General features: G+C 57.4%; 1 protein-coding gene across 1 annotated transcript in view; it reads right to left on the reverse strand.

Annotated features, from left to right (window-relative positions):
• Nucleotides 1-19,164, reverse strand: part of APCDD1L (APC down-regulated 1 like) — a 39,769-nt gene that overhangs the window by 2,685 nt on the left and 17,920 nt on the right. The window contains exons 2-3 of the mRNA XM_090285340.1: nucleotides 5,282-5,420; nucleotides 2,191-2,743 (exon numbers count right to left, since the gene is read on the reverse strand). Coding sequence (XP_090141466.1) covers nucleotides 2,191-2,743; nucleotides 5,282-5,420 — 692 coding nt within the window. The remainder of the gene's footprint in view (nucleotides 1-2,190; nucleotides 2,744-5,281; nucleotides 5,421-19,164) is intronic.

Consider the following 19,164-nt stretch of genomic DNA (forward strand, 5'->3'; position numbering starts at 1 on the left):
CTGTCTTCTGTAGACAGGACATGGGCGGACGCTGGTGGGTGAGTTGGGGCAGGTGTTTTTTCTGGAGCGCAGAAAACAACTGAGAACCTATACAGCTTGTAGGGCGAGAGAAGGGGGAGAAAAGGCGTGTCCTTCTCAGAGGCTTTCGAAGGGGGCGAAGGAAGGGGACCTCTGTCACCCGTCTCCAGGCGCCCTTCCGCAGAGGCCCGGCATTGCAGGTGTTAATAAGCGAGGCCCCAGCCAGAGGAATGCATGTCTGTGTGGGAGCCAGACTCGTCCTGGTGTGAGCCTGTTACATAAAGTTCCTTCCGCAGCAGCACATACACTTTCTAATTAACCCCCGGAGGTGACACCAGGCTTAAATGATTTTGGTTGAGTGCTGGCTGATTGATTAGGATGCTCTATCCAGGCAATGAATTTGGGGATCGAATTGGTTTTAAATTAACTTCTAGAAACGTTCGTGTTTACCATGTGGTCGGGGCCGCGGGCACGGCTTGGGCCCCGCAGAGCGTACGGTACCGGCTGATTCGTCCCTCGGGGGTTTATGGGCAGCATTTCCTTTGAAATTATCTTCCTCCCCTTTTTTATTTTTTTTCCAGAGAGAGGACATTGAAGTTAATGTCCATACATCTGGCACTCCCGTCTGTGCAAACGACCCTGTGTATTCCGCTTCTAAGTCACGTGGCAGGTGGCATTGGCCACCCAGCTGGTCAGGCGGCCACAGGGCAGGCGGCCACTGCCCAGAGCCCAGCCCGAGGAGATGTGAAAGTGTCTCTTCCTCTGTGCCAGGGGGGGTCCATCCTAAAGAGGTGGTGGGCCCCAGTTATCCCCACCCTCCCCCTACACCCCCGCCAGCACCTTCTCCTAAACAAGAGTGACGTCACACCAGACTAGAACACTGGCTGCCGAAGAGGGAATACTTTTGAGGTCAGGAAAAGAACGCAGGCTGGTTTCCTGATTAGGAGAGTGTGTGGTGCTTCTTCTCTGCTCCCCAGATCCTGCCTCGGGAGGAGAGGGGTGGCCTCTCCCCAGCCCTCACCTTGGGGTGCTTTGACAAGTGGTTACTCCCAGGGGTGAGAAGTTGCCCCATCTGGTTTAGTTCCTAGAGCGCCCAGTACATAGTAGGCCCTCAATATATGCTGAACGCTGAGGTGACAGTTGCCTATGGGCTCAAGGAGCGCTTAGTAGGGATACCTGACCTCATCAGTCCCTCCCTCCATCCATTTGTTTTCCCTTTCAAAGAATATTCCTTGGGTGCCAAGTTCTGATGTTCTTAACCTGGAGCCCTAACCTCGACTTCCTATTTACTAACCTCTAATAATAAAGTTACAGTTTCTTACACAACACAGATGAAGTTCAGTTTCTTCCTGCCTCAAATCGGGGCAGAAAGTTTGTGACGACTTCATTTAAAGTCCAGGTTAATCGGCTCCTGTGATACTCACTTTGGAGTCCACGGGGTGCTTCTCAAAGAGAGGGCAGCTCCCTTTACATTGTAGCCCCCTGCCCAGCGGGTGGTCCACGGACCACCTGGGAGCCTGTGAGAAGTGCATGGTCTCAGGCCCTGCCCCTGACCTGCGGAGCCCGGCTCCGCGTTCTGCCAAGACCCCCAAGTGAGGCGTGCGGAGAAGGGCCGGGGTGACGTCAGTATGAGGGGACAGTCAGTGCCTCTGGCTGCAGGTCACCTGGAGCTTTGGAGGGGGCCTTCCGAGGGTGGTGTGGCTGCCCTGCAGGGCCCTGGAGGAAGCTGCCCTCTCCTTGGCTCAGTCACCAACATCCATTGGCCCTGGGCTGGGTGTGGGGACTCAGAGGGGCAGGGCTTCACCACGGTGGAGGGTCTAGTCCCGGGGGGCAAAAAAGGCAATAAACGAGGACACAGAAAATGTAGCCTAGGGCTGCCGAGTGGGGAGGACCTGCCCAGGTCCACATGCCCAGCAGGGGCAGAACGGGCCCTAGAGGCCCACAAGGAGGCGCCAGGAGGGTCAGATGTGTGAAGGTGGAAGAGCGGCCCCTGGCAAGAGCCAGCCCTGTGAAGACCCGAGAAAGGATGGCTTGAGCAGCGGGAACAGTGTGTGCAAATGTCCTGCGGTCAGCAGACCAGGGTGGGGAGGCAGGGAAGGCCGAGCAGGGAGCAGGGCAGGTGGGGCCCGTCGGCCACGGCTCAGGGCGGCCCTCCCAGGGCCCCACACTCACCAGGGCGCTCTGCAGCGGGCGCTGGTAGCCGGTGGGCCGGTAGTGCCGCCTCTCCGCCTGGTCCGTGTGGATGTCCCCCAGGTACAGCTCCTCCACCAGCCGGGGCCCGGCCGGGGGCTGCAGCTGCAGGCGGCGCTGCACGCGGACCAGGCTGAGCTCGTGCATGGTGAAGCCCAGGGCGGCTGTGCAGTCCCGCGCCGTCCGCGCGCTCAGCAGCTCATACAGCGCGCCAGGCGCCCAGGCCCGGGCTGGGGGCAGCCGCTGGGCACAGTCCCGGCCGGCCGGGCTCCGGCGGAGGCGTCCCGTGATGTCCAGCAGGGCACGGCGGCTGTGGAAGACGATGCCCACCTTGTGCAGGTGATAGTCTGCCTCGGTGGCGCCCCGTGTGACCCAGGAGGCCCGGCGCAGGCGGACCTTGCCCTTGATGACCAGCGAGTGGGCGGGCTCCCGGCAGAGGGGGTCCCTGTAGTAGAACTGGTAGGCTCGGAAGAGGCGGCCGGGGAAGAAGGTGTAGGACCGGGTGAGGAACTCGGGCCCCGGACGCACCTCGCAGCTGTCGGGGGGAAGAGACGGGGCGGGCAGAGCAGTGAGGACCTGCAGGTGAGCCCCGCTCCCTCTGGGTGGGCTCCCGCCCCACAGCCCCATCGCAGACCTCAGCGCAGGGCTGGGCCCCACTCTGGGAGCCGGGGGTCTTCCACCCCATGCCTTGTGGCCTCAACGCAAGTCCTTAAGTCCCCCCTCCACTTAATCCCCTGCCTCGTGGCCCCCGTGGGTCCCCGTGGGTCCTATGGGTGCCCCGGAAGTGCACAGGCTGTGCAGCTGGAGGACCTGGGTCCATTCCTTCTTCTGACCCTGTGGGACATGGAGGTGTCAGAGCCACAGTCACGGCCTCCGGACTTTCCCACACAGTGGCGGCCCCTGGGAGGTACTGAGGCGGGCTCCTGGCACCATCTGGGACCGCTGTGCTGAGAGCTCTGCAGGCACCTGGCCCAGAGCCCGGGACACGGGGCCCTGCCGGCGTCCTGGCTGATGACGCGGGGGCGGGCACAGACGACAGGCACTCGTGTCCTGTCTCCCTCCTGCAAGGCAGGCTTCCCTGACCCCGTCTGTGCCGGGCTTGTGGATCGGACCCAGAGGGCAGCCGCCCTTGGACAGGGTCAGAGCATAGCGGCTGGGCTTCTGCGGGCCAGGTGGCACCTGCGGCAGGTCCTCACGGGTGTGGTCGGAGCGCTAAAGTAGCCCGAGGCCTGCGCACCTGTGGGCGCGGCGTGGGCCGGACCGGACCCCAGCCCTAGTCTGCGCGTGGGGAGCATGAGCACGGCGTGGGCTTGGGCGCTCAGAAATGCTGAGTGACTCCGAGACCCACAAAGTCACACCTGGGCTGGGGCAGGGGCACCTCCGGGACTCCCCGACCCAGGGCCCAGGTGGGTGCATGGGGAGGCGTCCGGGGGAGAAGAGCGGGCAGGTGCCCCTCTCAACAACGTTCTCTTCTCCCCGCGTTCACGCCCGGGCTGCGCCTCTGCGGCTGTCCCTCCGCAGCCCCGGGCGTGCTCAGAACGAAGTCTCTGTCGGAGCGCATGTGTCTTTCACGCCACCATCCCTCCCTCCCAAGGAGCGCAGACTCGGGGCCTCAGGCAGGCAGCGAATCTAGTGAGCATTTAATTATGTTGTTTTGTTTCCGCTGACTTTCTTTTTCCATTACCTCCCGTTTATGGCAAGTGGCTGTGCGCGCCATATCCAGGGAGATATTATGCTTCCTTTAGAAATAATTAGAGGACACTGTAAATGTGCTGTTTACTGTATACCAATTATACCTCAATGAAGCTGTAAGAATAAATGAATATATTTAAGTGAACAAAAGCAAGTTGGCTTAGAGGAAAACCGTAAGGAAACACCAGCACAGGTGGCACTGAGACCCGGAGAGGGCGGCCTGCTTCCCGCGGGTGGCCTCAGCCCTCTCCTCCCGGGCCCCAGACCAGGCCGGGAGGGGACGGTTTGCCTGAGGGGTCGCAGCAGGTCACCCTGGACATCTCAGTGGTCCCCAGACTCTGGATCCTTCCCTGCACTACTCTGGGAAGCAGGAAAGCCTGTCTGGAAAGCACGAAGGGGAACTTTCTAGGAAGAAGGTTCTAGAAGTTTCTAGAAGCACTGTTCTGGAAGGCTGTTGTCCTGGGGCAGGAGCAGCCTGCAGCTGGACCCCACCCTTCCCGAGCCCCAGTTCTGTCTGAGAGTGACCCCGGCCAGCGGGGCCGTTGGGTGAGAGCCTGGGACTGCATCCAAAGAGGCTTTGGGAGCCCACCCTCTCCCCAGAGCGATAGCAGATGTTTGGCAGCTGCCTTCTGCCTGACCTCAGAAGGTACGTGGGGGAGATGGTGAGTCCGTCCACTTCCTGATCTCAGAGTGGGGCTGGCTGGGAGCGGTTGGCGGGGAAGGAGACGATGGGCTAGCTGTGCAGGAGGCCACGGCCTCCCTTCTCCCCATCCCTGCCCCAGGAGGGGGCGCTCAGCGGGCTGCTGCAGAGACTGCGCCCCACCAAGGAGGGCAGCGCACAAAGCCCAGTGCCCCGGAGCAGCTGCAGTGCCTGAGCAGCCAGGCAAGCCTGTCAGGTTGGAAGGAGGCGCAGACAGGCAAGCAGGACACCTGGGCCCTCTCCGGAGCACCACTTCCTGCCGCAGGACCTGTGCACCCACTGTTCCTGCTGCCTGACTCTTCCTCTGGCTCTTGGAATGGCTGACTCCTCTTCATTCTCCCCCTCAACCGAACGTCTCCACCTCCGAGAAGCCCTCCCTGACCATGCTCACAAAAACCCTCCCCAGTCACTCACTCTCACGTCCTCAGTTTTATTTCCCTCATCGCAGAGCTTCGCCCCACCTCGAGCTTCTGTTACTTATTTCTGTGCTCATGCATTTAGAACTTGTCCCCGCAGTCCTAGTTCCTACTAGGCACTTGGTAAGCATTGGGATGGTAGGTGCTTGATGTATTGCATGGGTGGATTTTAACCAGGTGCTGCTTGTGGCGGGGGCATGACCCCCAGCGCAGTGCCTGCCTTCCAGCCCGGCTTTGTGCCTGTTTGACAGATGTGGGGCCTTACCCAGTGGAGATCCAGGGTCCCTCGAGGCGCGGGGGCAGCGGCGCAGTCACAGGCGCTCTGTCGGTCAGAGGCTGCTGGCAAGGAGGTGCCCAGCGCAGGCGGCTACCACCTGCTGTCCCAGCCGCCTCCGCAGCGCAGGCTGCAAAGCAGACAGATCCGGGTTAGCGGTCCCAGCGTTTCCCAGGTGCTCGCCTGCCGCAGCCTCCACCTCTGCCCCTCCTGGGCACCCACCTTCCCTTCAGGCCACCCCGGTCCCCAGACAATGGTGGGGTGCAAACTTGGGGTGCCTAGAATCAGCCTCGGGACTCGTCTCCTGGATTCCCAGATGTGACCACCATGGAATCCAAGCCTCCTGGAGGGGACCGTCCCAGATTTCAGAAGTGACTTGCTGAGCCAGACCACTGGCAGCCCCAGCACTGCTCAGGCTCCCCTGCTGTGGCCAAGCGCCAGGCACTCCGGACTGGAGGTGCCCTAGCCCCGGGGGCAGCGGGCCTGCCTCCCCTCTGCCGAGGAGCCCGGCTTATGGCCCTTCCTTGGAGCCAGGCCCATGTGTGTCCCTCTCTTCCTCCTGGGACCCAGGCCTGCGCCCGGCACATAGGTGCCCAGCAGGTGTGTGGTGGGCGCTGGGGCTGATGCATGAGGCCCACAGTGGGGCCAGGGAAGAGCGCGGGCCTCAGGGAGGATGGGCGTGAACGGTGGGCCCCAGGCCACAGTGCGTGAGCCCCAGATGTGCTCATATGTGGAGACAAGCCAGGCCTGGCGTGGGACTGCTCGGTCCCTGCTGGAGCCGCTCAGAGGCGAGAGCACAGGGGCCTTCAGCTGCTAAGGAGCAGTGATCCTGCCAGAAGCCGCCGTCCCGCTCCAAGGCCCGGCGTTGACGCGGCCCAGATGGCGGCTTTGGTGGGAAGCCGGGGGGCGAACAGTGTCCAAATGTGACAGCAGCGGGCCTGGAGCCCGGCCCGGCTCCCCCGCCAGGGCCTCCAGGCCCTCTTCCCACCGAGCCTACGGCCAGCGTGGGTCAGGGGCTCCGGGCCTGGTGGAGGGGTCAGCCAGCCCAGGGAGGCAGGCCCTGGTGGCCCACGGGCCACGGGAAGGTTGGGGGGCTGAGCGAAGAAGCGAATGCATGATGTGTTCTGGCCCCTTCCCATTGCACGTTCACACCTTCCTGGGGGGCTCAGGAAAGGCAGCGGGGCCAGGGGCAGGCCTGGGATACGGGGTGGCCAGCGGCCTCTCAGGCAAAGGAGGCAGAGTGGATTCCTCACTTCCCTGGCGCCCGGGGGTCTCTTCCGGAGACTGTTGGGGTCCCCGGCGATCAGCTGAGAAAGCTAGAGCTCTGCGGGCGGTGGGGACGATGACAGGCGGGTTCCTGTGAACCGAGTGCTGACCCCGCACGTTTTTATACATCATGTGACCTTCGCAACCACCCTCGGACAGGGGGGTCCGTGTTAGCGTTGTCCTCGGCGACATGGGCTCAGCTTGCACCGGGGCGCTGGCCGCCCAGATGGGACAAACCCAGGCCGTCAGACTCTGGCCTGATGTCTTAGCCATTGCTCGTCTTGAAGGGGGGCAAGGAGAAGGGTCTGTTTTCAAGACTCGGTGGGGTGGGGGGTGCTCCTCAGGCAGTTGTGGAAGGAGGGAGAGAGGAAGGAGGGGAGGGGGAGGGAGGGAAGGAGGAACGACCAAGGGGAGTCTGGAATGAGAGGCACCTGTGCTGGTTGCGTATGAACCAGGCCCAGTGAATTTTGCGGGGACTGGAGGAGCCAGGGCCTTGTGGTGGGTGGGCACCGACAATGTGACCGTGCCGGGGGCCCCAAGCCAGCCACACACACCTCGGCGTCAACTGCCGCGCCTGGCTGTCTGGGAACTGGGTCCCCTGCGTTCGATTCTGCAGGTGGGCTGGAGCGTCCGCTGTGTCGATGACACCTGCCCCCGGCGCTGACCTGGAGAAGGGGTGTGAGCGGAGGGAAGCGAGGGGGCCACAGCAGCCGGCCCTGTCTGCTCCAGGCTTGTGCGGGGACCCTGAAGTGGCATTGGCATGGTGCCCACAGAGTGCGGCGCCTTGTGGAAATGTTTCCTGTTCCAAAGAAGACACGCCTTTCCGCCGGTCCCCTCCCGGAAGGCGCTGCCCTGAATCCTCAGACAGGGTGCTGCCGGAGCTCAGAGATTGTCGTGCTCTGCTGTGAGAAGTTAGGGTTTCCTTAAGTTGGGAGATGACGGGACACGGTGGAACCCCCCCTGCGTTCAGAACACGCACGCACGGAATGAAACACGCAGCCGGGGACTTTGCCCCGCGGCCACTCGGGGCCCGTCCGCGCCCAGGCTGCAAACCTTAGATTCGCCAGCTCTAGATGAACACGTGGCCTTTCCTCAGCAGCAGCTTTTGAGGGAGTCTCTTGATTTTCTTGCCGTCTGTTTCTCTCCCTTTTCTCTCCTCCCCGGGAAAAGCCTCAAGGAAACAAACAGCCGCGGGAAGCAGATGGCGCGGGCGGGGGGCCGGGTTGCGCAACTTTTCGCGGGGACCTGGTAGACTGAGTCAGATGTGTGGCCAGATTGATTTTTATCAACCACGGATTTTTAATTAACCGCGGTGTCCACTTACAGCCGTCCATTATTGGCTGTTTACCCGCTAATTAAAAATTATGCTGCTTTTGCACTCGTCCGAGCAGGGGCATCGGAAATTAGATCACGTCTTTCAAATTCCCTGCAGAATTAAATCCAGAGCACCCAGTTGCGCTCAGACCAGGCAGCTGGGGTTTCAGATCTGATCCGCTCCAGCCTGGCGTGTTACTGTGAGTCAGGGTTCCCGGAACCTGCGGGGGGCCGGAAGGGGGTCGGACTCGCTAAGCCTCTCCCACGTGTGGGTGCTCCGCTGAGACTATGTCAGGTCAGCTGCTCGGCCTGCGTGGTGGGGGGGCATCGCCCGCCATCCGGGGGGAAGTGGCCTGTCAGCGGCAGGGATGGCACGCGGCCCTGCGCCCACCATTCCTAGGGACCCACAGCTATCGTGTGCACAACCACCCATGGTGGAGATTCAGGTGATGCCTCCACTTTGCAGGTGAGGAAACTGAGGCCCAGAGGGTGGAGGGCCTGGGCCGGTGTCCCTCTGCCCCAACTGGCAAAATATGCGTAACATACCATCCACCCTTTTAAGCATTTTAAAGGGTGCAAGGAAAAGCCGGCGCCATTTAGGACATTCACCAGGCTGCTCGACCATCCGCCCTGTCCCGTTCCAGGGCGCTGTCATCGCCCCCAGAAGAAACCCCCGACTCATGAGGAGTCACTCTCCAGCCCCCTCCTCTCCAACCCTGGCGACCGCAGATCTGCGTTCTGTCTCTGGGTGGGCCTCTTCCGGACATCTCGCGAGCCGGATAAACACACAGGTGCCCTCCCCTCGGCTGCTCTCCCCGGCACTCCTCTCAGGTGGGTGTGCTCCGCCTCCTGGCCCCGAGGCGACACGGGCGCTCAGAGGGGTTTCACACGCGGCCAGCAGTCTGTGAGAAAGGGAGCCCGACTCCAGGGGGCGGGGGCTGGTGCAGCGGCGCGGGCTTTGGGGCCAGAGCAGATGGGGAAATAGCGGGTCGTCTCGGACGGCGTAAAAGCAGAATCCAGCGCCCTCTTCCTGCGCTAACGGCGTGTCTGCGGCCCCGGGTGGTGTGCGGTGCGAGCGTGTTTATTCCCGTGCTAATGCACGGGGGTGGCGGGGGGGCGGGGGCGTGGAAAGGCAGCCCCTCACTGGGGCACACGCGTGCTTTCCCTGCCCAGGGGCCCAGGACAGACTGGGTTTTAAAAGGGGGTTGCTCTGAACTTGATTTTGAAATGTTAAGAAACACTTTAAGGAAATAGTATTTAGTAAGTAGCTGGAGGTGTGACTCGGGGGCGTGGTAAATGGCCTGAGGCGGGGGTGCTCGAGGGCGAAGGGAGGGATGCAGGAGGCTCACTCACTGCTCGCCTGGAGGCTGCCTGCCCTGGGGTCCTTCTAAGGAAGCACCCAAACCGGACGACTTAAAACAGCAGAGCTGTGTTCTCTCACACTCTGGAGACCAGACATCTGAAACCAAGGCGTGGGCCAGCCACGTGGGAGGGTCCTGCCTGCCTCTGGGGGCCCCTGGCTTCCCTTGGCTTGTGGCCACATCGCCCCAGGCTCTGCCTGCTCCCTCACACGGCCCTCTTTCCCCTCTGTGTGTCCGCATCTCATCCAAGATGCCGTCTCTTTTTTCTGTTAGAGACACCTGTCACCCAAATCCAACATGACCTCCTTTTAGTTTGATGACATCTCTAAAGACCCTATTCCAAATAAGGTCACATGCATAGGGACCAGGCACTGGGATTTAAACATCTGTTTTCCGGGACAGTTCCGCCCACGGCCATCCAAGGCCCAGGTGCCCCCCAGCGATCTTTGTCCTTTCATTCTTTCACCCACAGACAGAGTGGCTGTTGGACGCTTTCATAAGGCGTCACCTCGGGAAGCCTGCGGTGGCTTTTTGTCCCAAGACTGGGGACGTTAATTTTGACCACTTGCTTAAAGAGGTGTCTGCTAGGTCTCTCCACTGTTTAATGACCACTTTTTTGTCGATAAGTAATCGTCGTCTTACGGGGGTTACCCTGGGAGGTAATGTAGATACCTTGTTTTTCCTTATACTGCCCCTGCAGTTTCAGCATCTGCTGATGACCGTTGATGCTTCCTGCCTACGGAAATTATGACAGTGGTGTCTTCCAAATGGCCGTCCTCTGGCCCCGTTGCTCCTTCTGAACTCGTTAGCTGGAATTGTGCCGTCAGGAAGCTCGGCCCCATGTCCCGTCCACCTCTGCGGTTGATTAGTGTTTGTACTGGTGGAAGCTCCCAGATGCTTATTTTACCTTCTAGGTTATGACCTGCTGCCATCATTATTTATTTTGTGGCTCAGATGGTCTCCAGCTCGGCCCATGTGTTCTTTACACGTGGTCTTGTCCTTTTTTTCCCGCATTTTCTGGTGCCAGACCATCTTCCAGGCTCCTTTTGAGACTTCCCCTGCCCCAACTCGGGAATCGGGCGTTTCTCCGCAGAGTCCAGGTGTTTTTAAAAAATTGGAAAATGGTGTTTAGAAGCCAAGATCTGAATGCTGGGTGTGCTCATTGCTACTGAGGTGCCACTCTGGGCTCTTCGACTTTCCTTCCTCCCTCCCTTCCTTCCTTCCTTCTCTCTTCCTTCCTCCCTTCCTTCCTTCCTTCCTTCCTTCCTCATTTCCTTCTCCCTCCCTTACTTCCTCCCTTTCTTCTTCTTTCCTCTCTCTCACTATCCCCACCCCACCAGCTCTCCAGCTCTGAGAGGAAGGTCCTTAGGATCCCCAGCACCTAGCGTGCGCCCGAGGGATGGTCAGTAAGTGTGTGTTCTGTGAAGGCACGAGCAGCAGGACAACTCGTCACATAGCGCTGTGCCAATTTTCGTTCTGACGTGTAGCTGAATGACTGAACGAGCGGACAACTGACCTGTGCTTTAGGAGACCAATGCCCAGGGCCCCCTGTCGGCCCTCCTCCCGCCCCTCGGGAGGTCCCCTTGTAAAACCGGCTGCTGATGTCCATCGTGAGTGTGGCTTGGCTTGGAATGGACGGGGAGAAGAGAGGGCTAGCAGTGGTCTGGCTGAGGGCGAAAGGGAGGTTGGCAGGGCGTTTCTCAGAGGCTGGGACACCGACTGGCTGCTCCAGGCAAATAGAGGAAAGAGAAGCAGATGAAGGCACATTGAGGTGTGAGCCTCTAATTCTGCCGTGAGCTTCGAGTACGGGCTGTGTCTGCAACAGGGGCCTGATGCAGGGCTCCCCTTTAAAGCTTCTGTTGACGCTCGGGACCTGCTGCAGCCGAGCCAGGGCGCCGTGTGACACCCTCAGGAAGGGCCCCACCTGCATGCACAGAACCCAGGTCAGGTCAGGAGGGACAACGCAGGCCACACCTGTAAGCCTCTTGTGTGGTGTTAGGTTTCCTAGTAGCTAAAAAGGAACGGGTGAAATTAATTTCAATGATATTTGAACCAGCCCGGAACAGGATAGTTCAACACGTAATACATGAGAAAGCTGTTGACGAAATACTTTACATGTTTTTTTCCATACAAGCCTTCGAAGTTGGGTGTGCACATGTACACACAGCCCGACTCCATGTAGAGCTGGCCGTGTTTCTGGGCGCAGGGGCCGCATGGGGCTGGGGGCTGCCTGCGGAGCGAGCAGCTCCGGCTCTGGTTCCGGCTCCGGAGAGGACCGTGGGGGTCGCATTGCACCGTGTCCGAGGTTTTCCAGCTGCTCCTGAAGACGGCTGGCAGTTTTTTCGGGAGACAAAGGGAGAGCCAGTGAGTGGGGCTCCGGTCTCTCTCCCCCAACCTGAGGCCAAGCAGCCCTTACCCTTCGCTCTGGTTTATGTACCAAGATCCTAATTAAGATCTACTTTGAAAAAAAAGAAAAGCGTTCTCTTGCTTAAAGAAACCCTCTGGTTTGTTTCAAAATCCTCAGCTTGAGGTCATTCACCTGGAATGTTTGCACTGGGAACCCTGTGCACATTTTAAATAAAAATCCCCACCCCAAAAACCACCTCTGCGGATTAGAAGCGGCGGCCGCTCCCCCGTCGGGGCATGAGGCGTGTGCTGGTGCCACGTCCGCCCGCGCGCCGGGGCCAGCGAGCCTCATGAGGCGGCGGCGGCGACACAGAAGTCACGCAGACGGCGCGGAAACTCCCCGAGAAGGCACCAGAGCGGCCCCAGCGAAGCACAGGACTCCGACGGCCCGAGCTTCCCGTTCCCCGCGCCCCTCCCTTGGCCGCGCCCGCGAAGCATCTTCCATCAACTCCGAGGTTCTTTGCCTTCAAGGTCCAGGGTGGGGAGCCCGCTTCGCATTCCTGCGGGACTCTCTCATGTGCGCTCTCGGAAAAGTACGGTCCGCACCCCAGTCCCAGCGGCGCCCCAGGACTTTGGAACGTTGCCCTCCCGTGCCTGGTGGGCGGGGGTGTCCGGGGGGCCTGGCTGCCTGGGAAAGCAGGCTTCCAGCTGGGGGAAGGGGCAGGACAGCAGGTCCATCAGCAGCCAGGACCAGCGAAGGGACTCAGTTTGTGCCCTGACCGGGAATCGAACCTGTGACTGTCCCGTCTGCAGGCCGGCGCTCAATCCACTGAGCCACACCAGCCAGGGGACGCAGTTCGGTCTGTCACAGCTCCTCCCGTTCTCTGTGCCCCGTCCCAGGCCAGGCTGGACCACAGGGTCGGCGGCAAAGGTGGGCCTTGCTGGGCACCTTGTGGAAGCGGCGATTCTTTTACGTTTGTGTTTCTGAAATGCAAAAACTTTGGTCGAGGGGAGCAGCTGGCCACACAGACATCTCCCCACGGCCATGGTGAGCGTTTCCAGCTGAGGAAGGAGGGCCGAGCAGCTCACGGAGTGGGAAAGGAATGGGGGGCTTGGGGAGCCTGCCTGGCCCACCAGGCCTGGCTCATCAGCCAGGTTTCTGTTGTTTGTTTGTTTGTTTAGGAATGTTCCAGTACAAATCCGTTCAATCAGAACTCTCCCTGGGCCCCCTGATAATGCTAATTACGCCTCGCTCTGGCTGGGGCTTGCACCCAGATGAAAACTGGAAAATTCCAGCCAGAGCCCAGCTGTTTTCAAACCGCTGAGGCATCGGAATGATTGATGGTTGATTTTCCCTTTCCACCCAGATGTTCTGGTGTATTGGACACGAGGCCTCCTTAGTGCGACTCCGACGCCAGCGTCCCAGATCTGCACGCAGGCCCTTCCATCATTAAAATTTTTGCCGAATTCGGTCAACGCCCTCCACTGATAGCGATGTCCCATCCAGCGCTTTGAGGAGGGGGGCGAGGGGCGCGGGCCTGGGTGGAGACGTGCTTGGGTCTCCCAGGGGTGCCATTCCGAGTCAGTATTTGCTAAACAGCACATGTGTCTAGAATTCTCCCATTGGACTGAGTCCCCCTCACTCTTGGCAGAAGACAGACGCTTCCATTGTTCTATAGAACAGGAACTTGGCAAGATAACCCCAAGGATTTGACACGTTCAACAAGAAAGAAGACGCCTGCGTGCGGGCGGTGATGCTCCGGGAACAGGGAGCCTGGGGAGGCCCGTTGGAGAGCTTAACTCTTCCTGGGGCCTCCGGGCCTCGTTTCCCACCCCGTCTTCCTTGGAAGGCCCGAGAACCTTCTCGCCTCAAAGAGATATTTAGGTTTTGAGGCGAGAAGGTTGGAGGCTGGTGGGTGCCGTTGAGCGCCTTTGGGTCTGAGGGGTGTCGGGAGATCTTGGGGCTCACAGGCAAGAGCGTGGGGACGTGTGCCACTTACGGGGGTGTTCTTGGGAGTCTCCACAAGGGGGCCGTCTTGAGCTTTGGTTGGGGCGGTTGGGCGCTCGGGTGAAACCCGGCACCACCTCCTCCAGCCTCAGCCTGCAGCCCAGGGCCAGCGGGCTCCTCCCCTCCGTCCACCCCGACTTCGGTGAAGACGGCGCCCATGGCCGGCGAGCGTTGGGGCCCACGCTGCCCTCCACGTGGGAGCGCTTCGTTTTCCACTCGCGCAGAGAACGTCTTTGGAGACCCCAGGGCGAGGGGCACCCGGTCACCTAGCCTCGTCTCCTTTCAAAGACATTCGCAACACAAAACAAGAACTCCAACTGGAACCACAAGAAGCTTCATAAACAATGAAGCAAGACATCTTGGCTCCTCCGGCCTTTCCCCAAATGCGCGTTTGGGGGTTGGGGGATGGGGCGGTCAGCCACTACAGGAAACATGAAGACTTTAAATGCAAAAAAATTATTGTAACTTAACAAATCAATTTTTCCTACATTGTGTTGAGATTAAGTTCCGGGTCTTTCTCATACGTACGAAATAAGGAATGTCCCCGGAGTGCAATTTTGTGGGAAAACCGATATCATGTTTCGAAAAAAACCCGTTTTGTTAGGAGTCACCAGATTTTATTTTAAGAGAAATGGTAATATTTAATTATGGCATTATTTTACCGTCTAGAAAATTAACGCGTTTCCAGAGTTTCGGGAGAAAGACCTGCTGAGAGTCCGAACCCTATTTTTAAATTTTCATACAAATAGAATCCCAAAGACGCAAATATTGGCTTACGTGTTGCAGGCAAGGTACAGGGAACTGTTTAGCTTCCTACACGTTAAATAAACAGGGCTGTAATTCTTGCCTCCCTGGACCTGGCCCTCGTATCCTGGGAGAGCGAACCCAGCTCAGGGGCAGCGCAGTGCAGACTGGGTGACCGGAGCGGATTAGCCATTGATTAGCGGGCACTCTCCCGGGCACCGCCCAATAACGAACTGCCGTTTCTGCAAGGCTCTGGTGGCTGCGAAGCCCACGCTGACCTGTCTGCGGGACCCTCCTGTCCCGCCTTCACGGTGGGTGCTGTGATTGTCCCCATCTTGCAGGTGCGGAAACAGAGGCTCCAAGAAGCAGAGTCTGAGCGTGTCCAGCTCCAGTCCCATGAGTCGGCAGGTGGACAGGCCCACACTCCAGAGCAGGTCTGTGACCTAGAAACTCTTTGCTTGACAGTCACTGAGCACCTACTGTGTGCCTGCCCACAAGGTGGCAGAGATGCTTCCCCAAGGGCACAGGACCTGGTGTCCCAGCCAGCCCGCTAGAACCCGGAGATGAGCTGCTGATGCCCGTGCATTTGCTGAAGGGACAGTCTAGGAGGGGGCCGCCAATGAGGGGCCTGCTGCCTGTGGCCTCTCTAGTCTTGTAGGTGAGGAGCTGCTTGACAGGTGGAGGAGCCCTAATGGGTCCTTGCGCAGAGGCTGCGAAGCCAGCAGGGAGGTGTGAAATAGCAACCAGAGAGGGAGGCATAATGAGCCCCGTGCAGGGCGCAGGCACTGGAGGGTTGTCATGGGGAGAGATGGAGAGGCCCAGCCACCTGGGGGTGGAGGGGACCTGGAGTGTCCTTCAAACGGGGAGCCATGCAGGGGAGTGGGGGCGACAGCCGGTAGGCACTCTGAAAGGCAGTGCTTTCCACGGGGCCTGTGCCTACCTGCTGGCATCTCCATAGTCCCAGGGGCGCAGGGGGCAGTCCACGTGGGGCCGCCAGCACGTCTCTCCGGACTCAGGCTGATAGTGGGCACAAGGCCAGTGCGCACAGGGAGAGGGTATCTTTAAAATAAGGGGAGATGAGTTCATGGATTTGGAGAGAAATGTTGACCCAAGGACAGTGGCAATCAGATGTGACAGGTGGTTGGGCACCGAGGCTCTAAGGCCCGGCTGGCGCGCGTTCAGGACAGTCCAGTGTGAGAGGGAGGGGCTCAAGGCCACCGTGGGAGGTGACCTCAAACCTCCAGGCGAAGGCGAGGAGGGACCTGGAGATGTGGGGTGAAGGGAGGCGCCGTGGCTGGTGGGTGAGCTGTCTGAGGGCCTCCCAGGGCACCCCGGAGGGGCCGCAAGGGGTGCTGGCCTGGGGCCCCACATCTGTCCCTATGCACACAAGAGGCAAGGACAGAGGGTGGAAGTCAGCCAGAGGCAGAATCCCAAGGAAAACAGCCTCCAGGGAAAGGCTGGGCCCGGGGAACTTTCAGGGGGGGCACAGCGCTGTTTGCAGTGGGGTCGCGGGCACAGTGTGGGCCGCCCACTTCCATTCGGGATCCAGATGCGCAGCACAGGTGCTGGGATCAGTGTGTCCGGATGTTGCCTGGGTGAGACCGGGGTCGGAGAAGGGAGATGGAGCCAGGGGGCAGAGAGGCCACAGTTCACGACTTCTTATGTTTATGTAAGTTCTTTTATGCCGTAGAGACACAGGCCCCCACAGCAAATCGCAAAGACAGGAGAGCGAGGAGGTGACGGGAAGCTCAGTCACAGGCACCCCCGTCTGAGTGGGCTGCCACGAGCCTGCTGGTACACGTTACCCTTTAGATCCCAGAGTCTGGGATGCCGCAGGCCCGGGCTCTGCCCCCTCTGAGCATCGTCCACAGCACCCGCGGCCCGCGGCAGACACACGTGACGTTTTTGTTGAGTGAGTGAGTAAATCCTTCCCGGCCTTTTTTTTGTTTTTACTCACACGTCCATGCGTGTACCCAATTATTTTTTACAAACATGAGATCGTCCGCTGCATATTTGAAATCTATGTTTTTAAACTTAAATCATTTTTAGAAATCTTTGAGGGAAGTTGGCTGTTGGGGAGCTTCAAGGGGAGGGACCACGGGACACTCGGAAGGGGCTCCAGCCGGTGCCTCCTCAAGAAGAGACCAGGGGATAAAACAGGCTGAGCTCGCCAAACCACAGCGACCCATGGCTTGCAGGGGAATTCTCAAAATGTATTAAAAAGGTGTAAAATGGAAAGTGAAAGTAGCTTTCTACCCCGAAGCCCTGGGTGCTCCCTCCGAAGTGAATTATTTTAGCAGTTTCTTGTGCGCCCTCCCAGAACATAGTTGCGTGCCAATCTCTGCATATAAATGTAGATTTTTTTTTATTCAGCTATTAAAATTTTTTTTTACGAATGCTGTCTTTCTATACACATTGTTCTGCATTTTCCTCTTTTCCACTTAAATTATCAGAGCTCTCTTTCCACCTTAGACTAATCTCTTTGTGGAAAAGACAAAATAGTATTCCACAATCCAGACGAATCTTGATTCATTAGCCAATCCTCTTTAGATTATGGTCTTTTTTTTTTTTTTGCTGTTGTTACAGACAACAGTATGTTGGGCATCCTTTCAATGTACCTTAGTGTACATTTTGTGTGTGTCCTTGGAGATGTTCCTAATAAAGACGTGTCTGCATGGAACACGCTGATAGACATGACCAGACTGTGCCCTGGCCCTGGTGCTTGGTCTCCCTCCCAAGAGGGTCAGCGGTCCTGCACTTGGTCCACACTGTCGGGTCTGTGAGTCTGACATGGCCAGTGGGAGAGAAATGACAAATTAATGACAGTTTGTGGCTAGTCACACGTTTTTGTGCCTATAAATGAACAGCTTATTCAGCAGATTCTTGGCTCACTTGGAGCTCTGCCCTTCTCTGTGTGGTCACTGCCACCGGTCTGGACCAAGCCACCACCCTTCCTCACCCGCAGGACGGCAGGCGGCACCGACCCCGCCCCGGAGCCCATTCTTCACAGAACAGCTACCATGACCTTTGGAAAATGCGAGTCAGCATCCTGCTTCTGCACAGTGGCTCTCTGAGCATGTTCAGGGACACCCTCATTGCGTGCAAAGAGATGTGATGTAAAGGTAATTTGTCAGAAAGTGGGGAAGCCTCTGAGTTCCCTGGCCCCAGAGTAAGCTGCAGTGGGACCCCTGGGGGGCAAGTGCCACCGTCAGCACTGCCTGCGGTAAGAGGCTGGCGGGGACCAGGGTGAGGTGCTGGCACCCCCTGACTCCGGGAGAAGCAGATATGAATGCTCTCTTGAGGAATACACAGTCCGTTTTTGACTCCAAGATTTTTCATGGATTAAAATTGATCAGCATGAGTTCTCAATTAAAGATCACCAAATATGCAAGTAAGCAACCCACTATGGAAGGAGAGTTTTTAGAAGAAAAAAAAGAATCTAAAGAGCATCAGATATTGGAATTATTTTTAAGTATATATGAAATATTTAATGAAATATGGAATTTTTAAAAATGAGCAACAAACACAAGCCAATATAAATGACCAAGCAGATCTGAAAAACAATCAAATAGAACTTTAAAAATGAAAAATAAAGTTGTTGATATAAAAACTTAGTAGTTGGATCACAGAACACATTAGATACAGTTGAAAAGGGAATCAGCAAACTGGAAAATCGATGCAAAAAAAATCACCCTGAATTCAGGAAAGAGAAGTAAGGGGCTGAAAACTAAGAAAAAGGAGTGAAGAGGCATTGGAGCTATAACGCAGAAGTCTAACTAATGTCTCTCAAACGGCGAGAGCAAAAAAGGTAGTGGATAAGCAATGGGTGAAGGAAAAAGGCCTGATCCTTTTCCAGACGTGACAGAAGACACCAAACCACCGGTGTCACAAGGACAGTCAGTGTCGGGCAGGGCAAAGAAAAGGAGATGGCCGCTGGGACCCGGAGAACAGAGCCATCGGCATGCATTTGTGTGCTCAGCCACGTAAGCTTTCGAGAACGAGGACAAAACATTGCCAGGTAAACAAACGCCGAGCGGTTGCCACGCCGCTCAGTGACCTTCTGCGCACGGGACCTCACGAAGAAGGAATGTCTCATTTGAAGAGCTATAATGAGCGAAGAATGGGAAATGTTGCCAATCTAGGGGGAAAAAAGAATAAATGGACAATCTCTAAAGGTCCCCGAAAGGCAAAAATAAATACCGGACACAGTAGCATGTAGTTTGGGAGAGAATGGTTAGGTTACTGTTCCAAATTCCTTGCATTATCAGGAAAAGGGTTAAGATATTCAGATATAATTTTAGAGGTAGCCACTAAAAAATAGAGATATTGTATAACTTCCTATTTTTATGTTTATTTTTTAACTCTCACCAATGGATATGTTTATTAATTTCGGGGGAGGGGAGAAACATTGAAGTGAGAAAGAAACATCGATTGGTTGCCTCCCATATGCATCCTGACCAGGGATCGAACCTGCAACCTTCTGGTATGTGGATGGCAGTCCAACCAACTGAGCTACCCAGCCAGGGCGATAACTTCTAAATTAGAAGGAAAAAAAGTAATAGGAATAAACACAACTCAACTAATTCCTTAAATATATTTTTTAGCTATTAATGCATGTTATCAGATTGGATTCTTTCAACTCCTGATATACGTTATCCACATCATTAAATCATGAGGACACGAAGTAAAAGGATTGAAAAACACGTGCTTGCCAAATACTACATAAAAGGAAATCGGATAAAACAGGGTACACTTTTGAAAGCATTATTAGGGCAGAGGTCACGCCCTAAAAGGTCCATCCAATTTGCCTGGAATATCTGATCACCAAATAGCAC

This window comes from Furipterus horrens, unplaced genomic scaffold (genome assembly GCF_987537825.1).
Source record: "Furipterus horrens unplaced genomic scaffold, mFurHor1.1.pri manual_scaffold_8, whole genome shotgun sequence".
NCBI classification, from domain to species: Eukaryota; Metazoa; Chordata; class Mammalia; order Chiroptera; family Furipteridae; genus Furipterus; species Furipterus horrens.